General features: G+C 49.6%; 1 protein-coding gene across 6 annotated transcripts in view; it reads left to right on the plus strand.

Moving 5' to 3' along the window:
• LOC119101573 (COP1-interactive protein 1) overlaps positions 1-23,359 on the plus strand; it is a 38,896-nt gene that overhangs the window by 11,013 nt on the left and 4,524 nt on the right. For all 6 annotated transcript variants that reach the window (XM_037224920.1, XM_037224917.1, XM_037224918.1 and 3 more), the window contains 12 exons: positions 2,101-2,227; positions 2,432-2,552; positions 3,007-3,168; positions 7,442-7,549; positions 14,183-14,362; positions 15,574-15,613; positions 15,880-16,039; positions 16,648-16,819; positions 19,489-19,592; positions 20,321-20,474; positions 22,473-22,603; positions 22,832-22,973. In XM_037224920.1, the coding sequence (XP_037080815.1) occupies positions 2,101-2,227; positions 2,432-2,552; positions 3,007-3,168; positions 7,442-7,549; positions 14,183-14,362; positions 15,574-15,613; positions 15,880-16,039; positions 16,648-16,819; positions 19,489-19,592; positions 20,321-20,474; positions 22,473-22,603; positions 22,832-22,973 (1,601 nt within the window). The remainder of the gene's footprint in view (positions 1-2,100; positions 2,228-2,431; positions 2,553-3,006; positions 3,169-7,441; positions 7,550-14,182; positions 14,363-15,573; positions 15,614-15,879; positions 16,040-16,647; positions 16,820-19,488; positions 19,593-20,320; positions 20,475-22,472; positions 22,604-22,831; positions 22,974-23,359) is intronic.

Here is a 23,359-nt window from a genome sequence, read left to right on the forward strand (position 1 = left end):
ATGTCCCTAACTTCCACAAAGATATCGTCTACGTAGCGGCTGTAAATCTCCTGTCTTATGTCGTCATCTTGTAGTGTGTCGGCTTCTCCGTGTCTCATAAAGAAATTAGCGAATAGAGGTCCTAGAGGTGAGCCCATCGCAACACCCTCAATTTGGCTGTGCATTCGGCCATCAGGCCCGCGAAAATCTACTTCCGACGTAATCTTATTTCATTTACGCGGAAATCTACTTCCAACGTAATCCTATTTCCCTTACGCGGGCCTGATGGCCGAATGCACAGCCAAATTGGGGGTGTTGCGATGGGCTCACCTCTAGGACCTCTTTTCGCTAATTTCTTTATGGGACACGTGGAAGCCAACACACTACAAAATGACGGCAAAAGACCGGACATCTACTGCCGCTACGTAGACGACATCTTTGTGGAAGTTAGGGACATTGTCCATCTAGGGCGTCTCAAAAACACATCTGAAGAGCAGTCTGGCTTAAAATTCACAATAGAGCTAAGGGTGCAGAATTTAATACCCTTTCTTGACGTGACTGTCGATGGACAAGGACAACAATTCAAAACGACCGTATATCGGAAACAGACCAACAACGGACGGTGCTTAAATGCTGACAGTGAGTGTCCTCGACGCTACAAAATTAGCGGCATAAGGTCCTTCATTAGACGAGTTAAGCACTGCTCTGATTGGACAGGACTACATTCAGAACTGATAAGAATCAGACAGATCTTGGTGAACGACGGTTTTTTCAAATTCCTACGTCGAAAACGAAATACAACGACATGACAATGACAAGACAATTTGACAGGAAGCCAAGACAAGGCATCCAACCAACCGTCAAACTGCATTATCAAAATCAAATGACATCTGCCCACAAACAAGACGAAAAAGCTTTACGGGAATTTATCTCTCGACATGTTAAAGGCAAAAACGACCAGAAAATAGGCATCGTCATTTATGACCGTAGCAAGAAAATATTTAACTTTCTGATGAGGAACAGCCCAGACGAGCCCGACAAACTAAAATGCACCAATGTAGTACATCAATTTAAATGCAACATCGAAGGCTGCAAACTTCGTTTCATGCACTACATCGCTGTGACCACGACGCTCTCACGACGCCTGACAATGCACTTACGTGATGGAGCACCTCTGGACCACATGCGACAGGAACACGACATGACATTGACACGACAACGACTGACAACAGTGCGATTTTACGGACGAGCAATGACAGAATACGCCTTCAAATTTGGGAAACCATATTCATGAACTCTCTGGCCCTTAAGAGATAAATAAATTCTGGCACAACTCTTGAACTATTAGGTGGTGGGCGGTGAGCACTATTGATGTGATTGTGGCAATAGTGTTCTCATTGTGTCTTTGCAGGGCTCCCATTGTAAGTTTTTCTTATATGTATCAAAGTGAAAGTAGGATTCTGTCTTACTTCAATTATTTATGTTTCATTGATGTTCTCCGTACCAAAAGATGTTTTCCAACAGAAATGCACAATTTTTACCCTTTAAAACTCAACCCTTATTTCTTGTGTCATTCAGTCTTCTCCGGCGATGAGATAGGACCTCGAAACGTTAGAATGTAAGGAGCGATGAATATATGAATAATTTTGTGCGAACTATCTTTAATCTAAGCGATGGTACCAAGTCAAAGGCCCGGAAACTAGAGCGACGCGTCAAAAAGTTCGTCAATCCTGAGTCAGCAGTTATTTTTAATCAAACATGTATAAAAGAAAGGATTCTGCCAAAAGATTCCTATATATATATATATATATATATATATATATATATATATATGTACGTGTGTGTGTATGTGTGTGTGTGTGTGTGTGTGTGTGTGTGTGTGTGTGTGTGTGTGTGTGTGTGTGTGTGTGTGTGTGTGTGTGTGTGTGTGTGTGTGTGTGTGTGTGTGTGTGTGTGTGTGTATGTGTATGTGTGCGTGTGTCAGTGTGTGGGCGCATGTGTGATGACTACTTCGCTTGAAATGGGGGATTGGGGTACAGCAACTCTGAACCTGTGGCCTGCGTGCTGCGATAACTTTTGTTTGGTCTTGAATTCACCCATACCGTGTGCCCTCGTTAACAGGACTCGAGCGAGAGTTCGCTGATCAGAAGCAAGAATGTGAAGACCTGGCTAGGAAGTACACACTGCTGGAGGAAGATTACGTCGTCTGCAAGGCACAGCGTATGCTCGAAAAGGAGCAATTCGAAGGGTGATTGCAGCAGACAATTTTTCACACAATTCCCCATGCTATGTCGGTATGAAGGTCCATGGAGACAGCAGCGCAGCTGTTAATCTAAGTTACTTAAACCTACAAGAGGCCATCTGCAGATTGGGATGCATACAAATGGAGTTTTTCTCCACACGTGTGAGTGTTCATTCCACCTCAGCGGAGCCGCGCTGCTGTTTTTGGCAGGGAGTTCACGGTGCTGAAGCACGAATACGACACGGTGAAGAAGGAGCTGCAAACACTGCGTGAAACGTACAACACCAGAGAAGACCAGTGGTTGCGAGACAAGTTGTCCATGGAGGACAAGGTGCCTAAGCGACTCAGGATGGCTGGCAGCCGCACGAGCAGGCCTGCTTTATAGATCATTGAGGCTCAAAATGGAACACGTAAAAAAACAAGTGCTCCGATTAAAGTCTTGCAGGCCGATTGACTCCAGTCTAAGATATATTTTTAGGGTGATTGGAATCATGAGTAGGCTCGTAATGGGAATTCAAAAGTGTTTATCTGTTCTCCGATCTTTTCGGGTCTGTCCGCTCTAATTTCGGTTGACTTTGATCTTCATAATGCTGATTCTCAATTGTCCAAAGGTTTCACAAAACCTGGTAGCACCATTCTCCCAATCAGCCAGTGAAATATTTGTGTTAGAAAGTTAGTAAATGCTTCAAAAGCTCCCACCGGTCAGAGGCTTGTGGTCCTTGAACGTCGCTACAACATGTATCGTGCAGCGGGCGGTGGCTGCGACGCCTTCCTCTCTACTGCAGGTGAGGGAGGCGGAGAAGCGATGGGGTCGTGCGGAGGAGATCTCCTGGAAGCTGGAGAGGTCGCGCCTGCAGGACACACTCCGAAACATGACCGACGACGTGCAGCGGCTAGAGAAAGCCGAGCTCTCGCTCAAATGTGAGATCAAGGCCATCAAAAAAGAGGTGAAAATCACTTGTTTATTACCAAGTGCATTCAGACACTTGAATTCAGACTGCTGTGGCGAGGCCGCTTAGCTACATTGAAGGTTGTCCTGCTTGTTCGTGTTCTGCTTGACTTGCAATGCGTTTCCTTCCCTGGACAAGTCGCAATTTTGCTGTCAGCTTCGGTTGAGAACATGGACATTCACTCCATTTGAGAATCACCCAACTAACAATATGCCACTTCATAATGCTATAAGTGTTACAAAATTGTCCAGGACCTCGGCATTCTACGCACGCAACTCAACTGATGTCATCCATCCGCCGCTCCCGAGTGGAGGCTGTAGGATCATGCCACTGCCTTCTAACCAGCTTGATACTATGCGAGGAGTGGTGGGTTTTTCGAATATCAAGACTTGGATGCCCCTTACTGTAGTTTTCGGCTTAATATAGACAAAAAGAAACAAAGACGCAGGCATGCCATTGATGTTGTTATCTCGAGATGAATCTCGTACCTTTTTGAGCCTATGAGGAATCCTAACCAGCAACCATTCAAACGACGCTCTACTATCAGCTTTACTCAAGGGAAATCAACGAAAAAATTACGTAAGTTGTTCAGTGCATTAGCGAGGAACATTATTCACATAGACAAGACGGTAGTATTAGCCTTGTTCCTCGGAGGAAGACCAGGAGAATGGAGATATAGTTGGGTCGATATTTCGGCAACATGCCTTTATCGAAACAATAACAGAAGTGAACCCAAAATTCCCTGCCGATGATCCTACTCGATTTTTCTGGGTTTTTTGCTTGAAACAGCAAGCCACAGTTTTTACAGCACACCAACATCAAAGAGATTAAACAAAGAGAGATTGCCAGCTATCACCACGATACAGTGCCTACCCAAGAATTAGAATGCGCGAACATACGTGTACATGTAAGCGAATTTAAGGAAATGGGCATCATGCATCATGCTGCATTCAAACATGCAAGCGAGTTGAAGTAAGCAGGCATCACACATCACGCATCAATTATACATGAGAACGATTTAAATTAAACAGGCATCGCGCATCACGCGTCAGGTATCACTTACACATCTAAACGCATGATTTCAAGCCAGCACGCATCACAGATATAGACACATATCACGTTCGCATAATCGGCCATAATTAGCCTTGTATGTTAAGATTTGGGTGCCGATTTTTCATAAGAATAGATTCGTTTATTTTCCTATAAAAAGAGAATACCCCTTTCGGTGACTTTTTTTGTCAAAACACGCTCAGGCCGAAATCCAGGGAGGCATGGGCCCTATGCCCCTTTTAGAGCTTAAAGTTATCTACAGAGCACAGGACCACCCAGATAGGGAAATACATGAATATATTCTTATAAAAGGTCGGCGACCAAATCTTGACATACAGGGCTCATTATGGCCGATTATGTGAACGTGATATGTGCCTTTATGTGTCATGTGTGCTAGCTTAAAAACGTTTACGTGTGTAAGTCATGTCTGACGCAAGATGTGCGATGGCTGTTTATTTGAAATTGCTTGCATGTATAACTGATGGGCGATGCGTGGTGCTTGTTTACTCTAACTCGCTTGCATGTTTGAATATGGCATGATATGTGATGCCTATTTGCTTGAATACGCACGTATGTTCGCGTCTTGTAATTCGTAACTAGGCACTGCATCGTGGTAATGACCGGCAATGGCTCTTTGTATAATCCCCTGAATGTGGGTAACCTGTAAAAATCGTGGCTTGCTATTTAAAAAACCTGAAAAATCGAGTAGGATCATCGGCAGACAATTTTGGATTCACTTCTTCTATTGTTTCGATAAAGGCATGTTGCCAAGATATCGACCCAACTATATTTCCATTCGCCTGGTTTTCCTTTGAGGAAGCAGGCAAAGCAACGAGAAAAGTTTACAAACCCCCGATTTCTAGCACATCCCCACAAATGATATTACGAACAGAGATATGGACCGGCGTTCAGAGCCCGTATTGCACTCATCATGATCATTGACGTTGAGAATCCATATGAGATCATCATGGCAGGTAGTTAATATCGCGTGGTATTTGCCTAAAGGGAATGTTTTACACTTGAAGATGCTGAGGCAAACATCAGACATGATGAAACAAGCTTCCTTTTTACTGTTGATAGATGCCAATTGTATATACTTATACTTGAAATTATTTACTTTTATACAAAATACTGCTCAAGACAACAAAATTTCACTTTTTCGTAAGCATGATACTCATCAAAAATTTAGATGTACCTTGTAAGGTCGTTGACCTATGACAGTTCAAAGTCAGGCCATGGTTTCAGCGAAGGCAATTTCTAGGGAATCCTTTAATCTGATCCAACAACGCGTTGTTAGCCGAAGCCATACGTCTCTGAGATGCTCTCTTTGGCAATACAACAGTTGAATGAGCATATTGCATTGACCTAAGGTCAATTATAAAGGTCACACCAAGGTCAAAACCAGCCTGTTTTGTTACTATACGACTTGCTGTATGGTATAGTTTCTGGTGCTCATTTCGAATTTATTGATAGCAGGAACCGCATTACACATCATCTATGGACTTTTTAGAGGTCAGAATAGGTCATTGATCTAAAATAACCTGGGTCACTATTTTGTTTTAGGAACATACTGCCTAGCGTAATCTTTGTCGCTCAGTCAGATGCAAAGCCCAAAGCAATATTGTATGATTTCGGTTACCTTGACCTTCAAAAGGTCAAACAAGGTCACTGACCATAAATGAGCATGTGACATTTTGCTAAGAAACGGTTATCTAGGTTCTTGGGGCACTTTGGAGACCAACCTGGACTTGACTTTGCTCGATCTTATTTGACCCGAAGGTCAAGACCCAGGAACCTGAAACTTTGACCTAAGTGATTTCACGCACAGGTCGACACACATGTAAATTTTGTGTCTCTAGCCTTCTTAGTTCCCGAGATCTCAGCGGGGGTCAATTTGCCCCCCTCCCCCCCCGCCCGAGCGAAGGGTATCTAACCGGCCACCCGGGCGCGTGTTAAAACTGTTTGAAACTTGCACTGAATATGTAACATTCGTTGAGGGCCAATTGAGCCATTTGGTTCCAGAAATTGTCCTCACATCCGCCAGACACAACTAACTCAACCACCATATTTGTTGGACGTCACATGGCCAGTGAGGTGGCAGTATTTGTGTGACTTTTCCATGGCGTCATTTATGCCTGGGTGACCGTGAAATAGTCTGCGCGAACTAGTCCGCTCAATTTCGTGGGCGTCTAGTTCAGAAGCCCGAGGGTTTGAAGTGTTAGGGGAACGCAGCTGCGTGTTGCACCGAATAGTGTTCAAAATGGCTATCTCAGCTCAAAACTTCTTTCCAATTATGAAACACTCTCTTTAAGATGGTGAAGGATGGGTGATTAAAGTGATGTAACCATGCCGCCTTGTGTAGAATGTCAAAACAGTGCGATGTAAAAGATCGTCGTCTTCAGGTAGCACCATAAGAAGTTTCGCTACAGAGGTCTGTCGAGCCCTGAGTCGAAGAGACGGCAATGGCTCCGGCTAACTGGTTGAGTCCTGCGCGCAGAATATCCTAGCTTAGTTCAGCTGCGCTAAAATGCTGCCCCACACCCACAAAGTTTCTGCTTCATGACTTCATCGCCTTACATGTGCCGGAATTGTAACGTTACCGAGGCACGCACGAAGGAAATCGTGACGTCAGTATGGTCCCATGTCCTTGTCACTGTGACGTCACTATCAGTCTGTGTCGGCGGTATCGGCGCGTGGGGGACACGTCTCCCACGATGCCCAAAAACCCACCTTGCCGACAGTGAGCTGTCTCAGATAAGCGCTGCAAGACGCGCTCAGGGGCGTTAGATTACCAGTACGACAAAGCGCGTGCTCAGGTAATCCACTATGTGCAACGTAACGCCCGGCACCATGCACGTCATGACGTCATAGCAACAGCATCGCCGTAAGTGCTCATCCAAGTATAAGCTGCATGGCATTGGCTTATCCTGCAATGGATGATCAGACACTTGTGTGATGGCTCGCGTGTACTTCCGGGATTTATCAATTCATCAGCCAGTCTAGGACAAGCCATAAGATATCGCAGGCATAATACACCTCCCGTGCGTGCGTGTGTGCGTGCGTGCGTGGGTGCGTGCGAGTGATTCGTGCTAATCACGCCACGTTTCCTGGCGCCCCACTTAAGTAGCTTTTTTGTTGACAAGTTACGAAAGATAAGCATGCGTTCCCGTGCCAAGTAGTGTCCGGCCAGTTCTGAAGTCCCCGGCATGTGATTCCGCAGGCCGACCGTCAGCTGGATGCAGAACGAGTAGCCAACAGCAAGACGGTCGAGGAAGAGAAACGGTCTCGGGAGGAAGAAGCTGCTGCTGCCAGACAACAGTTAGAGCAGGTGTGTGCATGTGTGTGCATGCGTGTGCGTGCATGTGCGTGTGTATGTGCGTGTGTGTGTGTGTGTGTGTGTGTGTGTGTGTGTGTGTGTGTGTGTGTGTGTGTGTGTGTGTGTGTGTGTGTGTGTGTGTGTGTGTGTGTGTGTGTGTGTGTGTGTGTGTGTGTGTGTGTGTGTGTGTGTGTGTGTGAGCAGCACCAAACGGGCTAACAATCACGTATACAACGTGTGCATGATTGCGGTGGTGTAGCTCTTTCAAGTTTACAGAAATATCATTTGCGTGGCTAAAGCTCTATTGAAATGAATAGCACATGTTTGAGCTAGGTCGGCAGCGTCGAGTATTGAGACAAAGTCAATCATTTAAGTCGTTGCTCTTGCCTATCATTGGCAGAGCGGTTCGGGGTCAGGCCATAGCCAGGATCAGCGCATGGCGTCCAGTGTGTTCCATCTTTCTGCTCGCTTCCCCTGTTACGGACTTCCCTCTTCGTTCGACACCATGCGAGTGTCAGGGGAACTCGCTGAGGCCCTTGGAGGCTTTTACAGCAACGTTGATGTCATCACGTGACATTTCCAAAGCCACGTTTGACTCAGTTTCATCCTGTAAGGTAAATCGATGGAAGTGGTCAATCCAGGGCCCCGGAGAGCTAGCCTCCCCAAAACATGTTACTTTAAGAATGTTGTCCGTTTCATGCTGTTGAGCGGTGAGTTTGGAGTTTATTCTTTTGTATAATTTATCAAATAGGCATATATTCTACCAGTATGGTACTCACACCGCGGGAATGCAGCAAAAGAAAACGCATCGCAGGATCTGAAGAGGGGCGTCGATGTTTATAGGTGCGGGTACATGTCACGTGTTTGTTGTGTACAGGATGGCACAGCGTCCACCGCGAACTTGGTGGCAAAGCAACAGATAAGGAGTGCCAATGAGGCGCGATTCAATGCGTTGCTTGAATAATTAGTAGCGAATGTTGCTTGCAGCAAAACTGCAGGACTTTTGCGGTTATTGAGAAATTCTGTGTTTGGCGTTTAACATCGCATGTTTTTATTTACTTTTTTAGCTGTCTATCGTCAGTTTGTCAATGGTCACATTTTTTTCGCATGCGTGTTCATGTCCGTCAAATACTTGGTATTAGGGGAGAAGATGTCCTCTATAAATAGCAGGAACATGAAATGTGACTCACTGGTTATTACGATACCATTGGCAAGCGAAGTGAAAGACTTATTTTGTACTACCTCAGTGATTTCACAAAGTCCCTGGATTTTGCAAATTTACAGAATTTTTATGCTACCTATAAAACGCATGCGCACGTACACACGCACACACACGCACACACGCACGCACACACGCACGCACACACTCACGCCTACGCACAGACAGGCACGCGTACACGCACGAACGCGCTCACGTACACACACACGCACGCACGCACGCACAACCGCGCGTGCACGAAAATTAGCATGATATTGTACATTGCAGCCAACATAAACTGTCGAAAATTCGCATTAAAGGCCATACATGAGATTCATGCGGCAAATGCACGTACCATGTTGTGGAGGGATACCCCCCCCCCCCCCCAAACGCGAATCGACGGTATGTGATACGGAAGCTGCGGATGAACGCCCAAGGGAGGGAGGCAGTTCTTCATCGGTACTCATGAAGAGGTTAGCACAAATAAATTGCGATTTCTTCCCCGAGTCTAACCATTGCATAAGCACCCGACACATTGCTCTAGGGGCCCGACCAATGTGAGGTTCGAGTCCCTGCCTTGTCTCTTCTTTGGACATGGTTCCGCAGGACCCAGATCGGCACAAAACCGACTGTTCGGCGTTAGCGGTGTGCGTACGTACGTGCGTACGTACGTGTGCCCGACATGTGCGTACGCTTTGCCCCAGGGGCTCCCATTCTGTGCAAGGGGCCCTCTAACTGGCATACTAGGGCCCGTTCTTTGCTGGCCAGGGACCCTAATAAGAGGGCTTGAAAATTTGCGTGCGGTAACCCGTAAAAACGGTTACTGAGCGTGGTTTGTACCGTTATGTTATTGGTCACGTTGTGTACTACGGCATGTAATCTTTTAAAAATTATTCTGCATTTTCTTCCATTTCGGCGTTATGGTGAAAACACTGCATCGCTGCACAACGTGCTTATTCGTTAGCTGGTCGCAAGGCTCAATTAATGTCCTTAGTGAAGGGAAGACACGCTATCTTATCGGCCATCTCGAGGTCTCGAGACGGATCTGAACTAAGTATTGGCGTACAGGCGTCGATTGCAAGATAAGCCGTAACTTTGTATTTGCTCTCATAACATTGGTTGTTTTTGAACGGCTCACTTTCGGAGATGAAAGCACTCCACGGCTGGCGCGGGGCGTTTGGGAACTTCCAATGGCGCGTCACAAGAGCTGCCCACTGCGACGCAACAGATGCTGCGGAGTGTGCACCGGGACACTCTCGGGATGAGTTATTGGCTTCTCAAACCTGTTCACTGTCAAGCTGCACATCTTTCCTAACAATTCGGGTGTGCCGACCATGCGTCAACACGTGAAGAAGTATCACTTTCACAAAGAATTCGGTGTTTCTCGCTTTAGGAGTGTCCCGTGAGTTTCCTATGCGTCACTGTCTTCCTCTTGCTGTGATACTTGGGTCATGTCACCAGATAATACACCAGCAGCCTAACGCTAATCTGTGCGCCTGTACGTAATTTACGTCGCTGGACACACATCACCATATAACACATGCGACCACGCCCGTAAAGAGCCACATCGAAGCCACGCATGATCGTGCCCGGCTTGGTGACCAGTCGGTCGTGCGGACGACGGTAATCGGCCGGCGCACGTGACCCGTCCGGTCTGAGCACGGCTACGCCATGAGCGGCGGCAAGTCGCAGTGGCAGAGCAGCCCGCCTTCGCCCAACAGACAAAGCTCCCGGCAAATGAGGTTCCAGTCGGGGGGCGACTCGGTAGGGTGATGATGCCCGCCGCTACCGCGGGCAGTCTGTGGCGCCGTCATCGCCCGCTGTATAGATGGCAGTACAGTCTGCCGAGGCCGGGGCTGCGCCTCAGGGCAGATGCACAGGTTTGTTTGGGGGTTGATTGAACACAGGGAGCGGCACTGAAGCAGAGGAAATGACTTTGGAACGAAAGGGGCGGCGGGGGGACGTAAGCAGTTGCAGAGGGATCCGCCTTGGCCTAAAGGACATAGAATGGCGCATATTTTGTCGATGTCTGGCGTGGGAGAAGGGGCTGGAGTTGTGCTGCGTGCTTTAGGGGTAGTGGGGACAGAGGGGCTTGTTGGCAGCTCGGAAGTCACCGGAGGAGGTGGACGGGTCGTCGGTGGAGGAGGTGGACGGGTCGTCGGTGGAGGAGGTGGACGGGTCGTCGGTGGAGGAGGCGGTCGGGTCGTCGGTGGAGGAGGTGGACGGGTCGTCGGTGGAGGAGGTGGACGGGTCGTCGGTGGAGGAGGCGGTCGGGTCGTCGGTGGAGGAGGTGGACGGGTCGTCGGTGGAGGAGGCGGTCGGGTCGTCGGTGGAGGGGGTGGACGGGTCGTCGGTGGAGGATGCGGTCGGGTCGTCGGTGGAGGAGGTGGACGGGTCGTCGGTGGAGGAGGCGGACGGGTCGTCGGTGGAGGCGGCGGTCGGGTCGTCAGCGGAGGAGGTGGACGGGTCGTCGGTGGAGGGGAAGGGGGAGCAGCTGACGGCATGGGGCACGGGCAGATCGGGTGCCGGCACGTATAGCCGCGCCGGTTACAGAGGGCGAGTAGAGCAGCGGGATTCTCGTTGCGGAGCTTCAGCAGTCGCAGCGTCAGCAGTAGTGGCCAGTGGGTCTTGGTGCCAGGTGGTCCCTGGGAGGAGTCGCAGTGGCAAGCGCTGCCTCCGGCTCCGACCTGGCAGAGGAGGGCACAGGCGGAGCGCGACCGGACCTCCTCCGCCAGCAGCGGACTGGCCGGTACGGACGGCTGGACCGACAGCGGCGGCAGCGCAGCCACGCAGCCGAGACTCCAGGCCAGCAGCAGGCCGCCCAGACTGCTGCCAAATCTCATGTCTGCAACATGGCGTGCACAGGGACAGTGCAGACGGCAACCAGCGGGAGCTAACCTCATCTCTGAAATATGTGACGTTCATCGACTTTGGTGAGGGTTTACAGGCACCGGACCACTAAAACCCCAACACGGGACGGGAAAAGTCTTGGCTGCCTGCAGTGGTTCACGCGCAGCCAGACAGCTGCTTATGTGTGATTCAACACACCTAGGTCCAGAAAATGGGTCTGGGCACTCTGCAGGGTTCGAAAATGGGTACGTTTTTATCAAGGGAAGACTATAACTTGAAAATCGTTTGCTAACGAGGTTATAGTGGAGCTTCCTGACGACATTTTGCGGTCGCTATACGCTGTTGAACCAGAAGCAAAGAACCGTGATCTGGTGGACCCTTAGGAAGTCAACATTCTTCTCAAAATCAGGGAAAATTTACCGATTCAATAATGATACGTTGCCACATACACGCCCACAACCAGTTACACCACACACCCGGACTCACGTTCTGAGCCATCGGCCACACTACGCTGAGCAGGCAGTGTGGTGTGCATAACTGTAAAAGCGTTCTAAAATATCGCGTCATATTTCAACGGTAACATTGAAGAACTTGCAAAAGGAGGCACACCGTGTCATTTGGAAGGAAATATTTCAGTTTCGTATGCATGAACTCGGACAATGGCAGCTGGATGAACTTGAAAATAAGATGGAAGGAACCTAAAAGCGAATTGAAAATTAAGCTGGGTGAGAATGAGCGGGACTTCAAGTTTACTCGTTTCTTCAATATGAACGTGAAAAAAACGAATAGCTGTGCTGACTTTCTTCAGTGATACTTTTCCCCGGCGCGACATCCTTCTAACCTGTCACGCAGCTGAAAATATATGTGAGTATGCCTTGTACGCATTGTCCTGCAGCTCGGCATACATTGAACTGAATGGGCTCCTGGGAACTTGTGCCAAAATTTCAAATGTTTAGAACATAGGAACGGGTCTATTCACCAATGCGAAGGCCAAAACTGAACTGAATTTTCAGTTTAGTTTTGTTTTGTTTTTAAAACGTCCTCTAAACGCTCGTGAAAGGCGACGTCATATATATATATATATATATATATATATATATATATATATATGAATAAATAAATGTGTCTGTATGTGCGCATGCTTGTGTACGTGCCTGTGTGCGTGTTTACGTGTGTGCGTGCGTGCGTGTGCATCACTCGTAAAGCGGTATGAAGAGGGACATCCTCAGTTGCCTGAGCATGGCTAAACACTCGTGTCAGACTCCATTTCAGTTTTGTTGTGCGGTATCAGCAGCAGTTATTAAAGGATTGTGCCTCGACCGCTGCCGTGAGTTTAAGTCTGTCCTGTTTTACTGCGCTCGTGTTGGGGTGTTTAGATTTTAACACTGACCATACATACCATGGCATCTTATTGTTGAGAGACATCTGTTGAGGGCATGATCGGCAAAAACATTGGCATATTGTAAGTGAATCAACAAATTAACAAATGGAATGAATAATAGTGCATCCGCTCAGTACGAAACTTCTGTTTAATCCATGTGCATTATTTGAGCTCAAAGTCCAGAGTAAGGATCCCAGATGTGACACCCTACCTTGTGCGTTGTTTGTCCGTGCTCAATGCACCACGGAGATGCGTCGACTGATGCTCTGAGGCCGATAATATCCCGCTGTCAAACGGGACACCGATAAGCAGAACAAACAGTGCTCAGTAAAAATGGTTCTTGATAAGGATCTCAGCTTTAAAGGTTTGAAGAACATACCCTCACGCCGAAATCGCTGCGCGGCTGGACGCAGAGCGCCACACGACCCGTCGGCTCACATTGCTAAAAGAAACAGTTCACACCAGGTCATTAGAGAAGCATCGCAAGAACAGTACAAGGGCGAGATGTGTGCGCATGAAGCCCAGCGTGACACCACATCCTCAACTTCAAGTGCAGTCACAGGATGCGCGCAGCTGACGGCCGCGACGTGCTCGGATCGCCGTGATAAGGCGACCAGGAGAGCAGTGGTCGCGGCTGTCACGGCCACGCTGCGCTTCCGGCTCTGTCTGCCTCTCTGCGAGCGTGGGAAGTCGACAGGCGGCACGGGTCGACTGTGGTGGCCCGGGGCCGGTTCGCGTCACCACCCTCCGTCTACGTCCGTGACCGTGGGAAGTCGACAGGCAGTATGGGTCGATTGTCATGGCCTGGGGCAGGCCCGCACCACCACCCTCCGTCCACGTCTGTGACCGCGGGGAGTCGACAGGTGGCACGGGTAGATTGTGGTGGCCCCGATCAGGTTCGCGTCACCACCCGGCGCCACGCCGGTCGGCCCGAGAGCTCCGTGCCTCTCACTGTGCCATTGTCTTACGGGCGCGTGTTTCGTGTTGTGTGGTCACCGAGAAGCTTGCAACGCGCAGCAGGCTCTTTGAGACATTTCGCCAAGTCTCACTCACTGTGAGTTGTCACTATCGTGCCTGACTTGACCCGTTTCGTCCAGATGGTCTGTGGTCAGCGTCCCTGTCGTAGTCTCAGTCCCGCACGGGCGGTGGAAGCCTGTCATCGCAATCCTCGTCAACTGCCAGCAGAGCATCACTCACCAGCGACAGCTGTGTTCAGCTTCAGGAGGACCTGGTGGAGCTGAGGAGTGCGCACGCCAAGCTACGGGAGACCAGCCGCAGGGTGATCCGGGAGCGAGACAGGGCAGAGCGTGAGCGGGCAGAGCTGCTCGGCAGACACCGGCAGCGCCTGGACACTGACCGGGAGCAGGAGGGCAGGCTGGCGGCGATCATGGGACAGGTGAGCCGCCTGTCCTGCTCGGCAGACGCCAGCAGCGCCTGGATACTGACCGGGAGCAGGAAATCAGGCTGGCGGCGATCATGGGACAGGTGAGTCGCCTGTCCTGCTCGGCAGACGCCAGCGGCGCCTGGACACTGAACGGGAGCAGGAGGGCAGGCTGGCGGCGATCATGGACAGGTGAGCCGCCAGTCCTGCGCGGCAGACACCAGCAGCGCCCGAAAAATAACGCCACGTCATATCGCATCACATGATGTTACACCACATCACATCACATTATATCACATCACACCACATCACAACCATTTTACACCACACCACACCACGCCACAGCGCATTACAACACACCGCTCTCCTTTCGTGTCACGTCTCTTCCCCTCCCGTTCCAATCACACCCACCCCAAATTTTCCCACCATACCGTGATCTGTGGCTAGCGTTTTTTTTTGCCGTACGTGTTCATACACCAGACTCCACAGCATACATAGACCGAGACCTTTTGAACGGTAAAAGGTCGGGTCCCGATACAATTGACACTTTAATCCAGCGTCGTCTCATAAACGTTCTCTAGATCCAGGGTAGAGGGGTCCAAGGCTATAAATTCCATTAACTTGGGCGCGGAAAACCGCTACGCGCAGCTTAACAGCTTTGCGTTAATCGATGGACAGTTCTGCCCGCGAGCTGAACCACTGAGGTCATGTCCGGTGAGTTCAGGTGGGTTTATCCACCTCCCTGAACCAGACGGCGGGCCTGATGTCCGTCTGGGCCAGGCGGACCACCGCCCGCCGCCAGCGCATCTGTCACGTGACCCTGCGGGGCCGGGTCAGCGCGCCGCACCGCCGGACCGTTCCGAATGCTCGTTACCTGCGATAAGCATCGGGCGAGGCCGGAACTAGTGCGCCGGGGTGGATGACTCGGCGGCTTCGCCACGGCTGTAGGCTATGCGAAGCATGTGACCCCTGATCTGGGCAGGTGGTTATCATTTGTAGCGTGTCGTTGACAGGTGAGCTCAAATATCACCGAACAGCTGTGATCTTTAGCAGCCAGTATGGTAAAATATTGAGAGGCAGCTTCCAGCATCATCTCGATCGCCATCGCCGTCCGTAGTCAGTTTCACCTGTGGTTGACGCCGTTGTGCATATTTGTCTAATATGATATTTATATATATATATATATATATATACCTGTATGTATACAGCTTATTTATTTGTTTCAGATTGAAAATTTGAACGGAATCGTTCCGCTTTTGACAAAAGGTAAGTACTGGGCATGGCATTCTGGCTGGGGTTTTTTTTTCCATGTGTGTCCCACTAAGGCGAGTAGGCAGGATTTGATTCACTATGGAATAAGTTTATGATTGCCACCATTTCATAGAAACAGAGGCATGTTGTACTTTTTATTTCGGCAATTTTAGTGTCGCAGCCAACTTATTTTAGTTTCATGCAGCCTGCAGCACTCAGTCCTATGTCTTCGACCAACAGTGCTATGGAAAATTGTTATATTCATTACCGATTACCACCAGGCTCAAAGCTTCATGGTCAACGAGCGAAGGACATAGATCAGCTGCAGACCGTCGTCACGGACCTGTCTAACGCCGTCAGCGAGCTCAACACCGCCTCCAAAGGCCCTGCCGAAGTTCCGATCAGCTGTCCGAAAGAGAGGCGCCAGAAAAGCTACCGCAGGTACGACTGCATGGTCAGGTGGTCAGGTCAGGTCAGGTCAGATACGACTGCATGGTCAGGTGCAACGTCGGCCTGGGCAGACCTTCTTCATTAGGATATCTCCACTCAGGCTTGATGTCGGACAAACAGCCAGACTAATCCAGTACAAAAATATGTTGTCACTTCTTAGGCTTGGCAATGACATTCCAGCTTTGCCGAAGGAACTTTGGAACTTGAAAGGAACTTTGAGCGTTGGTCAAGCAGGGTGGGTATCTCCCCGGATCATGATGAAGCCTTCCATGCTGAGCCGGCGAGTTCGCGCAGGCCGTTCCAATAAGCTGATGTGCTAACGTCACTCGAGCTTTCTACACCTTGTGAGGGTGCTCCGACGTTGGTTGTAGCACGTTGCTCGTCCAGGCGTGCGGGTGCTGTCGAGCCATTTCGCCGTGTCCGTAAGATATGGCCTGCACAGAACTGTGACATTACGTGGACGTCACGCGGGCGCGGAATCCGCTGAAGGCGCCATTTCGTGAAGACGTGTGCTAGGCGTGCAGTTCGGGTGGCTGATGCAAGGCGTAGCCGGCGCGCCCGCTGTCGTCGGGTGCTGCATGACCGGCGCCCTCCGGCAGGTCGGCCTCGGCGGGCACGGCGTCGGTCGAGACAGGTCAGGGCTCGGAGCCCAGCCTGGGCTCCTCCTACTGGGGCTACCGATCCCCGTACCCCGCCTTGGGCCCAACCAGTCGCCTTGGCGCCGGCCTGGGGCGCAAGGCCGCCTCCATGGGGCTCCAAGGCAGTTCGCAGGTCAGTGAAAGTGAGATCATGAGCTGAGCAGCAGGCGAATGGCTTGAGCAATGTCTAGTTCACGACTGGCAAGACATGTGTTTTGTTTTATGTTTTGTTATCCAGCTTCACTAAATTACATGACTAGAACTAACCAAAATCATTTGTCATAGCGCATTCGCTGCACGCTCAGTCATGTATGCAGAGTAAAACACAACAAGTATCTTCTTGAACCCCAGCGGGATGCATCATGAACAAAGGGGAGGAACATTGGGCAAGAAAATGTATCAATTTACCCTCCCTCGGAAGGGGGTCAGTTTAACCCTCCGAAGATTTTCCGGCATTGTTTCCGAACGCCGCGCTGTAGTCACACCAAACTTTGCTTAGCTGTAGACAATGAGTGGCGGATCGTTTGGTATGAGCACTTAGATGCACCTTGTAAGGTCGCTGACCAACGGCAGGTCAAAGTCAGGCCATGGATTCAGCAAAGTCAATTTCTAGTCCATCATTCAATCTTTTGCAATAATGAAGTGTTAGAAGGAACCATACATCTTTGAGGTACTCTCGTAGGCAACATAGCAATTGAATGAGCAAATTTCATTGGCCTAGGGTCAGGTGTGACGGCCAGACCAAGGTTAAAACCAACCTGCTACATTGCTTTATGGCTTGCTGCATGGTGTAGTTTATAATGTTCATTTCGAATTCATTGATGCCACATTATAGCCACATTATAGAGCCAAATTATGCATTTTCCATGTGCTTCCTAAGGGTCAGAATACTTCATTGACCCAAAATGACCCAGGTCGACACTTTATTTTTAGAAGCATACTGCCTGGCGTAATATTTGTCGCTTATTCGAATGCAAAACTCAGAGCAGTCTTGTATCATTTTAGTCACCACGACCTTCAAAAGGTCAAAAAAGGTCACGGACCCTAATGAGCATGTGACCTTTTGCTTAGAAACAGTTATCTAGGTTCTGGGGGCACTTTGGAGACCAACGAGGAATTTGACCTTGTTTGACCTCATTTGACCCGAAGGTCATGGCCTAGGAACCTCAAACTTTGAGCCAGATGAGTTCACGTACAGTCCAGCACACCCGATGAATCTGTTGTCTATAGCTTTCTTAGTTTCTGGGATCTCAGCAGGTCGAGGTGAACCCCACCCGAGCGAAAGGGTATCCAACCGGCCACACGGGCGCGTGTTAATGCTGCATAGACGAATATACACTTACATATGCAAACAAAAATATGCCCCTGCAGTGAACCGACACATTTAACTAATTGTGCGCTACTAACATTTGCACATCAGTAGTTTTGACAATTCCGGTAGAATATACACTCTGATCACAAATGTTCGTAACTCAAATAACAAGGAAGGTCGAATTTTTTAGGGCAGCAAATTTCAGAGTTCTTGGAATATTCATGGGTCATTTCTTTCCCAAAAAATATGGGCTAATTTTGTCTTTTAATATGCATCAACAAGTAACAGACCGGGTGAGTGTAAGTTTCATTAAATATTAGAAATAGAGCAGTGGGGTTAAAACTACATGTCGCCAACTGAAAGTGCGGAAGTGGGGCTGCAATACTATAGGTTGTGTTTAGATTTTGGGGACAGGCAACGCTCTCAATGCATAATTTGATCAGCCTTTTGGGCCCTTGTTAGTATCAAAGGTATTCTGATGGTTTTTGGTAGCAGCGGCTGTTGATTTTAAGAATTGGCATTAAATCTCGATATCTTAAGTCGCTGTTAACCACACGATCTCGCATGACCAGGTATAGACAAACAATAGGAGAACAATGAACGGGCAGGATCGGCTGGTGCGCAAAACAGCGTCTTCCAGACTTGCCCTGAGACGCGGCAAACTGACAAGCGTCGTTGTTATATGCCTGTTTTGTGTATGTACAGTTATGTTTTGGCAATGAGGTGAGCCATACCATGTAGGCACCGCACTGAAGTCGTCGTCGCTGAAGAGGTAAATCCACAACTGGGAAAAGGTGACGCGAGCGTGCAACACGCAGTCAGGTCATGCGGACGAGCAACATCAGCGCTGCCGTCCAAGTGATATGGGGGATCCGCTCACACCTTGCAGGCAAGGAGAGGTCAAATTTAGCCGTGCAGAGCCACATGGAGTGGGTAAGAAGCTCAAAGGTGGCGCCTTTAGTCCAAACAGCTGACTGACTACAGAGCTCACAGCGTATTTTGCGGTCAGTGCGCAAGGTGTGGAGGGGCCCTTGTATAGTTGTTTGTAGAATGGCAGTCAGAGTTCCTGCGTGTGAAGTGAGTCAACTGAGTTACACGGTGTAAAATGGTTGGCAGAGTTCCTGCGTGTGAAGTAAGTCAATTGGGTTATTCAGCGCCATGACAGATTAAAAAGGCGTCGGAGGCGAAGACCGCCAGCAGAGAGCGACGATGGAACAGCTTTAATGGATCTTATCACAACAAGGAACTGAAATGCATGGAGTTATATGGATCGGCTGCTCAGAATTGTTGCATAGGTTGCAGTAAAATGCACAGTGCTCTAATAGCGCATTGAACAGCCGTCTCTCGTATTGTACCCTGATCCCGAAAGTCGATATATGCAGTATGCACCATGCATTTGTTTTGCTCTCGCTTTCTCCTTATTTTGGACTTTCGTGGAAAGTCCCTTTGTTGAATTACATTAATGTCGGTGTTTTGTTGTTGTTTTTTAGGATTCAGTGTACCAGCGAGACGACGGATCGGTTGAATCGCTTGGACCGTTCCATTGTCAAACCCTGCCCAGGATTAAGCTGCAAAGCGACACGAGCTTCGACAGGTGAGCTGTCTGGCCAACCTAGTGTCCTCGCCTACAATTGCGGGTTGCTTACGCATTGTTTTTAGACGTTCGCTCAGCGCAGCGTGTTATGATGTGTAACTTTTGATTTCCGTGACAATGAGATCTTTAAAACAACGCTTTGCAAAGGCTATATTTTGTTTACAACCAGGTCGTGATCACGGCCATTTTGTGTTAGGATTGCGTTGCATAGGCGCAGTATGATATATTCATCAAATGTAAGCCCTAACCAGGGCCAGGGCCAGCAGAGTTCAAGAGCACGCAATCTGGGTAGTGTGCAATTTAGAAAACAGTCGTGTGGTGTTTTCAAGTGACGGGAGACGTGCGTGCAGCGCGGCGCACGATATGCGTGCTTCTTTCTCAGTTTGAGACCCACACGCCACTGTTCTGTCTTGTTATTCAGCCCCGAGCGGCCAAAATTAGATGACTTTTTAACCACTAGGTCAGCAATTTCAAAGCTAGGCTCATATGGAGTTGTCGAAATTCTGCATTAAACCTCTTCGTTATGAACAGTTTTCACAAGCACGCTCCCCTGGCCAGCAGGTTCGCTTCCGCCGATTTCCTCAGACAGACTCAGTCTGACACCGAGTTTCAACACAATGCACCAGCGTGCTATTCCTCACCGCGCAGTTCACGCGCTTTCATATCTATTGACCCCAGGGCAATTTTTGAGTGCAGCGAAAGAGTCCCAAGACGTTCTCCATTTGCAGAGTATCAACCGAGTCCACACAGAGTGAGATTATAGCTGGGGCGCCGCCGGTTAAGAAGAAAGGCGCCCTCAGAGGCCTGCTGCGGAGCTGGGGCAGGTCCAGAAGCGAGGAGGGCGCCAACTCAGACCAGCAAACCTCTCAGTCTTCAGAGCAGGTGGGTCACGTGATACTGCTCTCGGCTGGCGGTGTCGCCCGGTAAGGACGTGCCTGCGCTAGACGCCTGTTAACGCAGAGTTATGCGGTACTGTCTTCCCTGCTACAAGAGAGTTCCATCTAAGACGGCACACTCCGCAGCGGTAGTGGTGTTAAGTGTCTGAGCGGGTACGCTCCGGAGAGGTGATGGTGTTGAGTGTCTTAGCCAGCGCACTTCAGAGCGGCGGTGGTGTTTAATGTCTGAGGCGGTATGCTTCGGAACGGTGGTTGAGTTTCAGTAGGGTGATGCGGGTCGTGACCAGTCGCTACATTCCCACATTCCGTGATATTCGCGTACGGACGTTACCCGGTTCAGGACACGGCCGGCGGTAGGCCCGCGTGCAGGTGGGATCAGGTTCAGGACACGGCCGGCGGTAGGCCCGCGTACGGATGGCATCAGGTTCAGGACACGGCCGGCGGTAGGCCCGCGTACGGGTGGGATCAGGTTCAGGACACGGCCGGGGGTAGGCCCGCGTGCGGGTGGGATCAGGTTCAGGACACGGCCGGCGGTAGGCCCGTGTACGGATGGCATCAGGTTCAGGACACGGCCGGCGGTAGGTCCGCATACGGATGCGATCAGGTTCAGGACACGGCCGGCGGTAGGCCCGCGTGCGGGTGGCATCAGGTTCAGGACACGGCCCCTGCGGGTCAGGCGGCGGGCAGCAGGCCGGGTAATTCAGCCTTGATGAAGATGGAGTGGCGGGAAGGGATTCTCGGACGGCGCTCAACCCGCTAAAGCTGGCCTCGGCGGGAGACAAGCGGTGTGCCTCGGCGTGGACTCGCATGACTGGTGATGACGGAGAGGAAACGCATCTTAACCTGTCACGCGACCAGCACCAGGCCAGACCAACAGGACGGCTGTTGCAGAATTGCAGAAGATGTTGAACTTTGCAGCTAGTATGTTCTCCGGATGACGTAAATTTGGTCGTGTGTCCGATGTTTTACGCCGATTTCATCGGTTCAGTGCCCCAAATTCATTGACTTTGACGTTGACAGCCATATTTTGTAGACGTCATCTTGGTCAGCCCTTCGTTTTGAGGAACTTGCCGCGGAGGATAACCTGTGACACTTATTTTAGATTCAAAAGTTCAAAATGCATCAAAAATTAAGTGGGTGTTTCATTTGCAGCCCACCACCCTTTCCCACTTTTCATTATAATTTTTTTCACCACTTTCATTTATTTCCCTCATCCTTTGTATCATATTGTTTACATTATTAAATAATAGTGATATTTTTAACTTGTGCTCGTTGTCTTCACGTACATCTCAGTAATAGCAAAAAGCCAAACGCACGGTTAACATATAACGCAAACTACAGACATACAGAACAAGAAAATGATTCATCCTGATGCCTCTCATCTGCGCTAGCGAATTACAAACAGTAGTACAAGGTGCAGAAGCTGTTTATGGGCATGCAAGTAGCTTCGTCTTCTTAAGCAAATGAATCAGACGAGCACGGCGATCGTATAAGAAATGAACGCATGGTTTGGAACTGTGCTGGGTTGGAAATATTTTAAATTGAGGAACTGCCACTGAGGAATTCGCAAAAGTAAAACGTATAGTGTGCTTGGTCCTGTTTTGTTTTTGTTTTACTTAAACTTTGGGCTACTTTTCTTCGCATAAGCGTGCGCCAGCAGGGCTATATGACCAGCTGAAATACGTCGTCACTCTGTGACCACCAGACGTGGTCCCGAAGTTTTCTTTCGGATCTGCATATGTCTTCTACGGTACACATTTTCACACTGGTGCCATTTGATAACCGCGGTGGCTTTAACGAGCGTCACCCATCTCTCAGAGAGAGGCTTCACCTGTTACAGGTATCCGCATCTTTCCGTGCGTGACCGTCTCGGCAGCGAGCGCGGCGTGCGTCTTTGAGCATCGCTCCTTAATCTCTTAGCATGTGCTGTGTACCTCTCGCACGCCTGATAACCGTATGTAACGGGCGACACGTCGCCTGGCAGGCCTCCGCACGACTGGACTCGGAGGCGGAGCGGCCGTCGTCCCGGGACTCGCACCAGGCACAGGCCGGGCCCAGACTCCGGCAGCGCATCAGTCAGCTGCTCAGGCCCATGTCGCCCTCTACCGCGCGCAGGTTAGCTTCAGTGCGCTGCTCACCTGCTTCCAGAGTCTTTGTGGTGTTTTCAAATCTGTTGAAAGTTGCAAGTCACGCGTTGTTCATCTCTCACTTACGGCAGGGCTCTGAATTCAGGTTACGAGCTGAGATCCAGTGGAGGGAAAGTTATCGCTTAGTCTGATTCGATTGTTTCAGTCAATGCAACTATATGACTGCATTATTGATCCGAGTACGAATCTGTGTCAGGGTGGAGCCATCAGCGGAAGTCGGTATCACCAGTGCCTCCAAGCGTGATTCGTCAGCCACAACAAAGGCTGTCACTGCCCCACCGTCCCCACTGCGGAACGTGCCGGAGGTCGTCCACACACCACCATCCCCAACGGACACAGTAAGAGCGCATGTCACACCAAACGGAAACACATGCTAGCTTCTCTGTCTGTCTGTCTGTCTGTCTGTCTGTCTGTCTGTCTGTCTGTCTGTCTGTCTGTCTGTCTGTCTGTCTGTCTGTCTGCTGTCTGTCTTGTCTGTCTGTCTGTTGTCTGTCTGTCTGTCTGTCTGTCTGTCTGTCTGTCTGTCTGTCTTCTGTCTGTCTGTCTGTCTGTCTGTTCTGTCTGTCTGTCTGTCTGTCTGTCTGTCTGTCTGTCTGTCTGTCTGTCTGTCTGTCTGTCTGTCTGTCTGTCTGTCTGTCTGTCTGTCTGTCTGTCTGTCTGTCTGTCTGTCTGTCTGTCTGTCTGTCTGTCTGTCTGTCTTGTCTGTCTGTCTGTCTGTCTGTCT

This window comes from Pollicipes pollicipes, unplaced genomic scaffold (genome assembly GCF_011947565.3).
Source record: "Pollicipes pollicipes isolate AB1234 unplaced genomic scaffold, Ppol_2.1 Scaffold_4881;HRSCAF=5763_pilon_pilon_pilon, whole genome shotgun sequence".
Taxonomy (NCBI): Eukaryota; Metazoa; Arthropoda; class Thecostraca; order Pollicipedomorpha; family Pollicipedidae; genus Pollicipes; species Pollicipes pollicipes.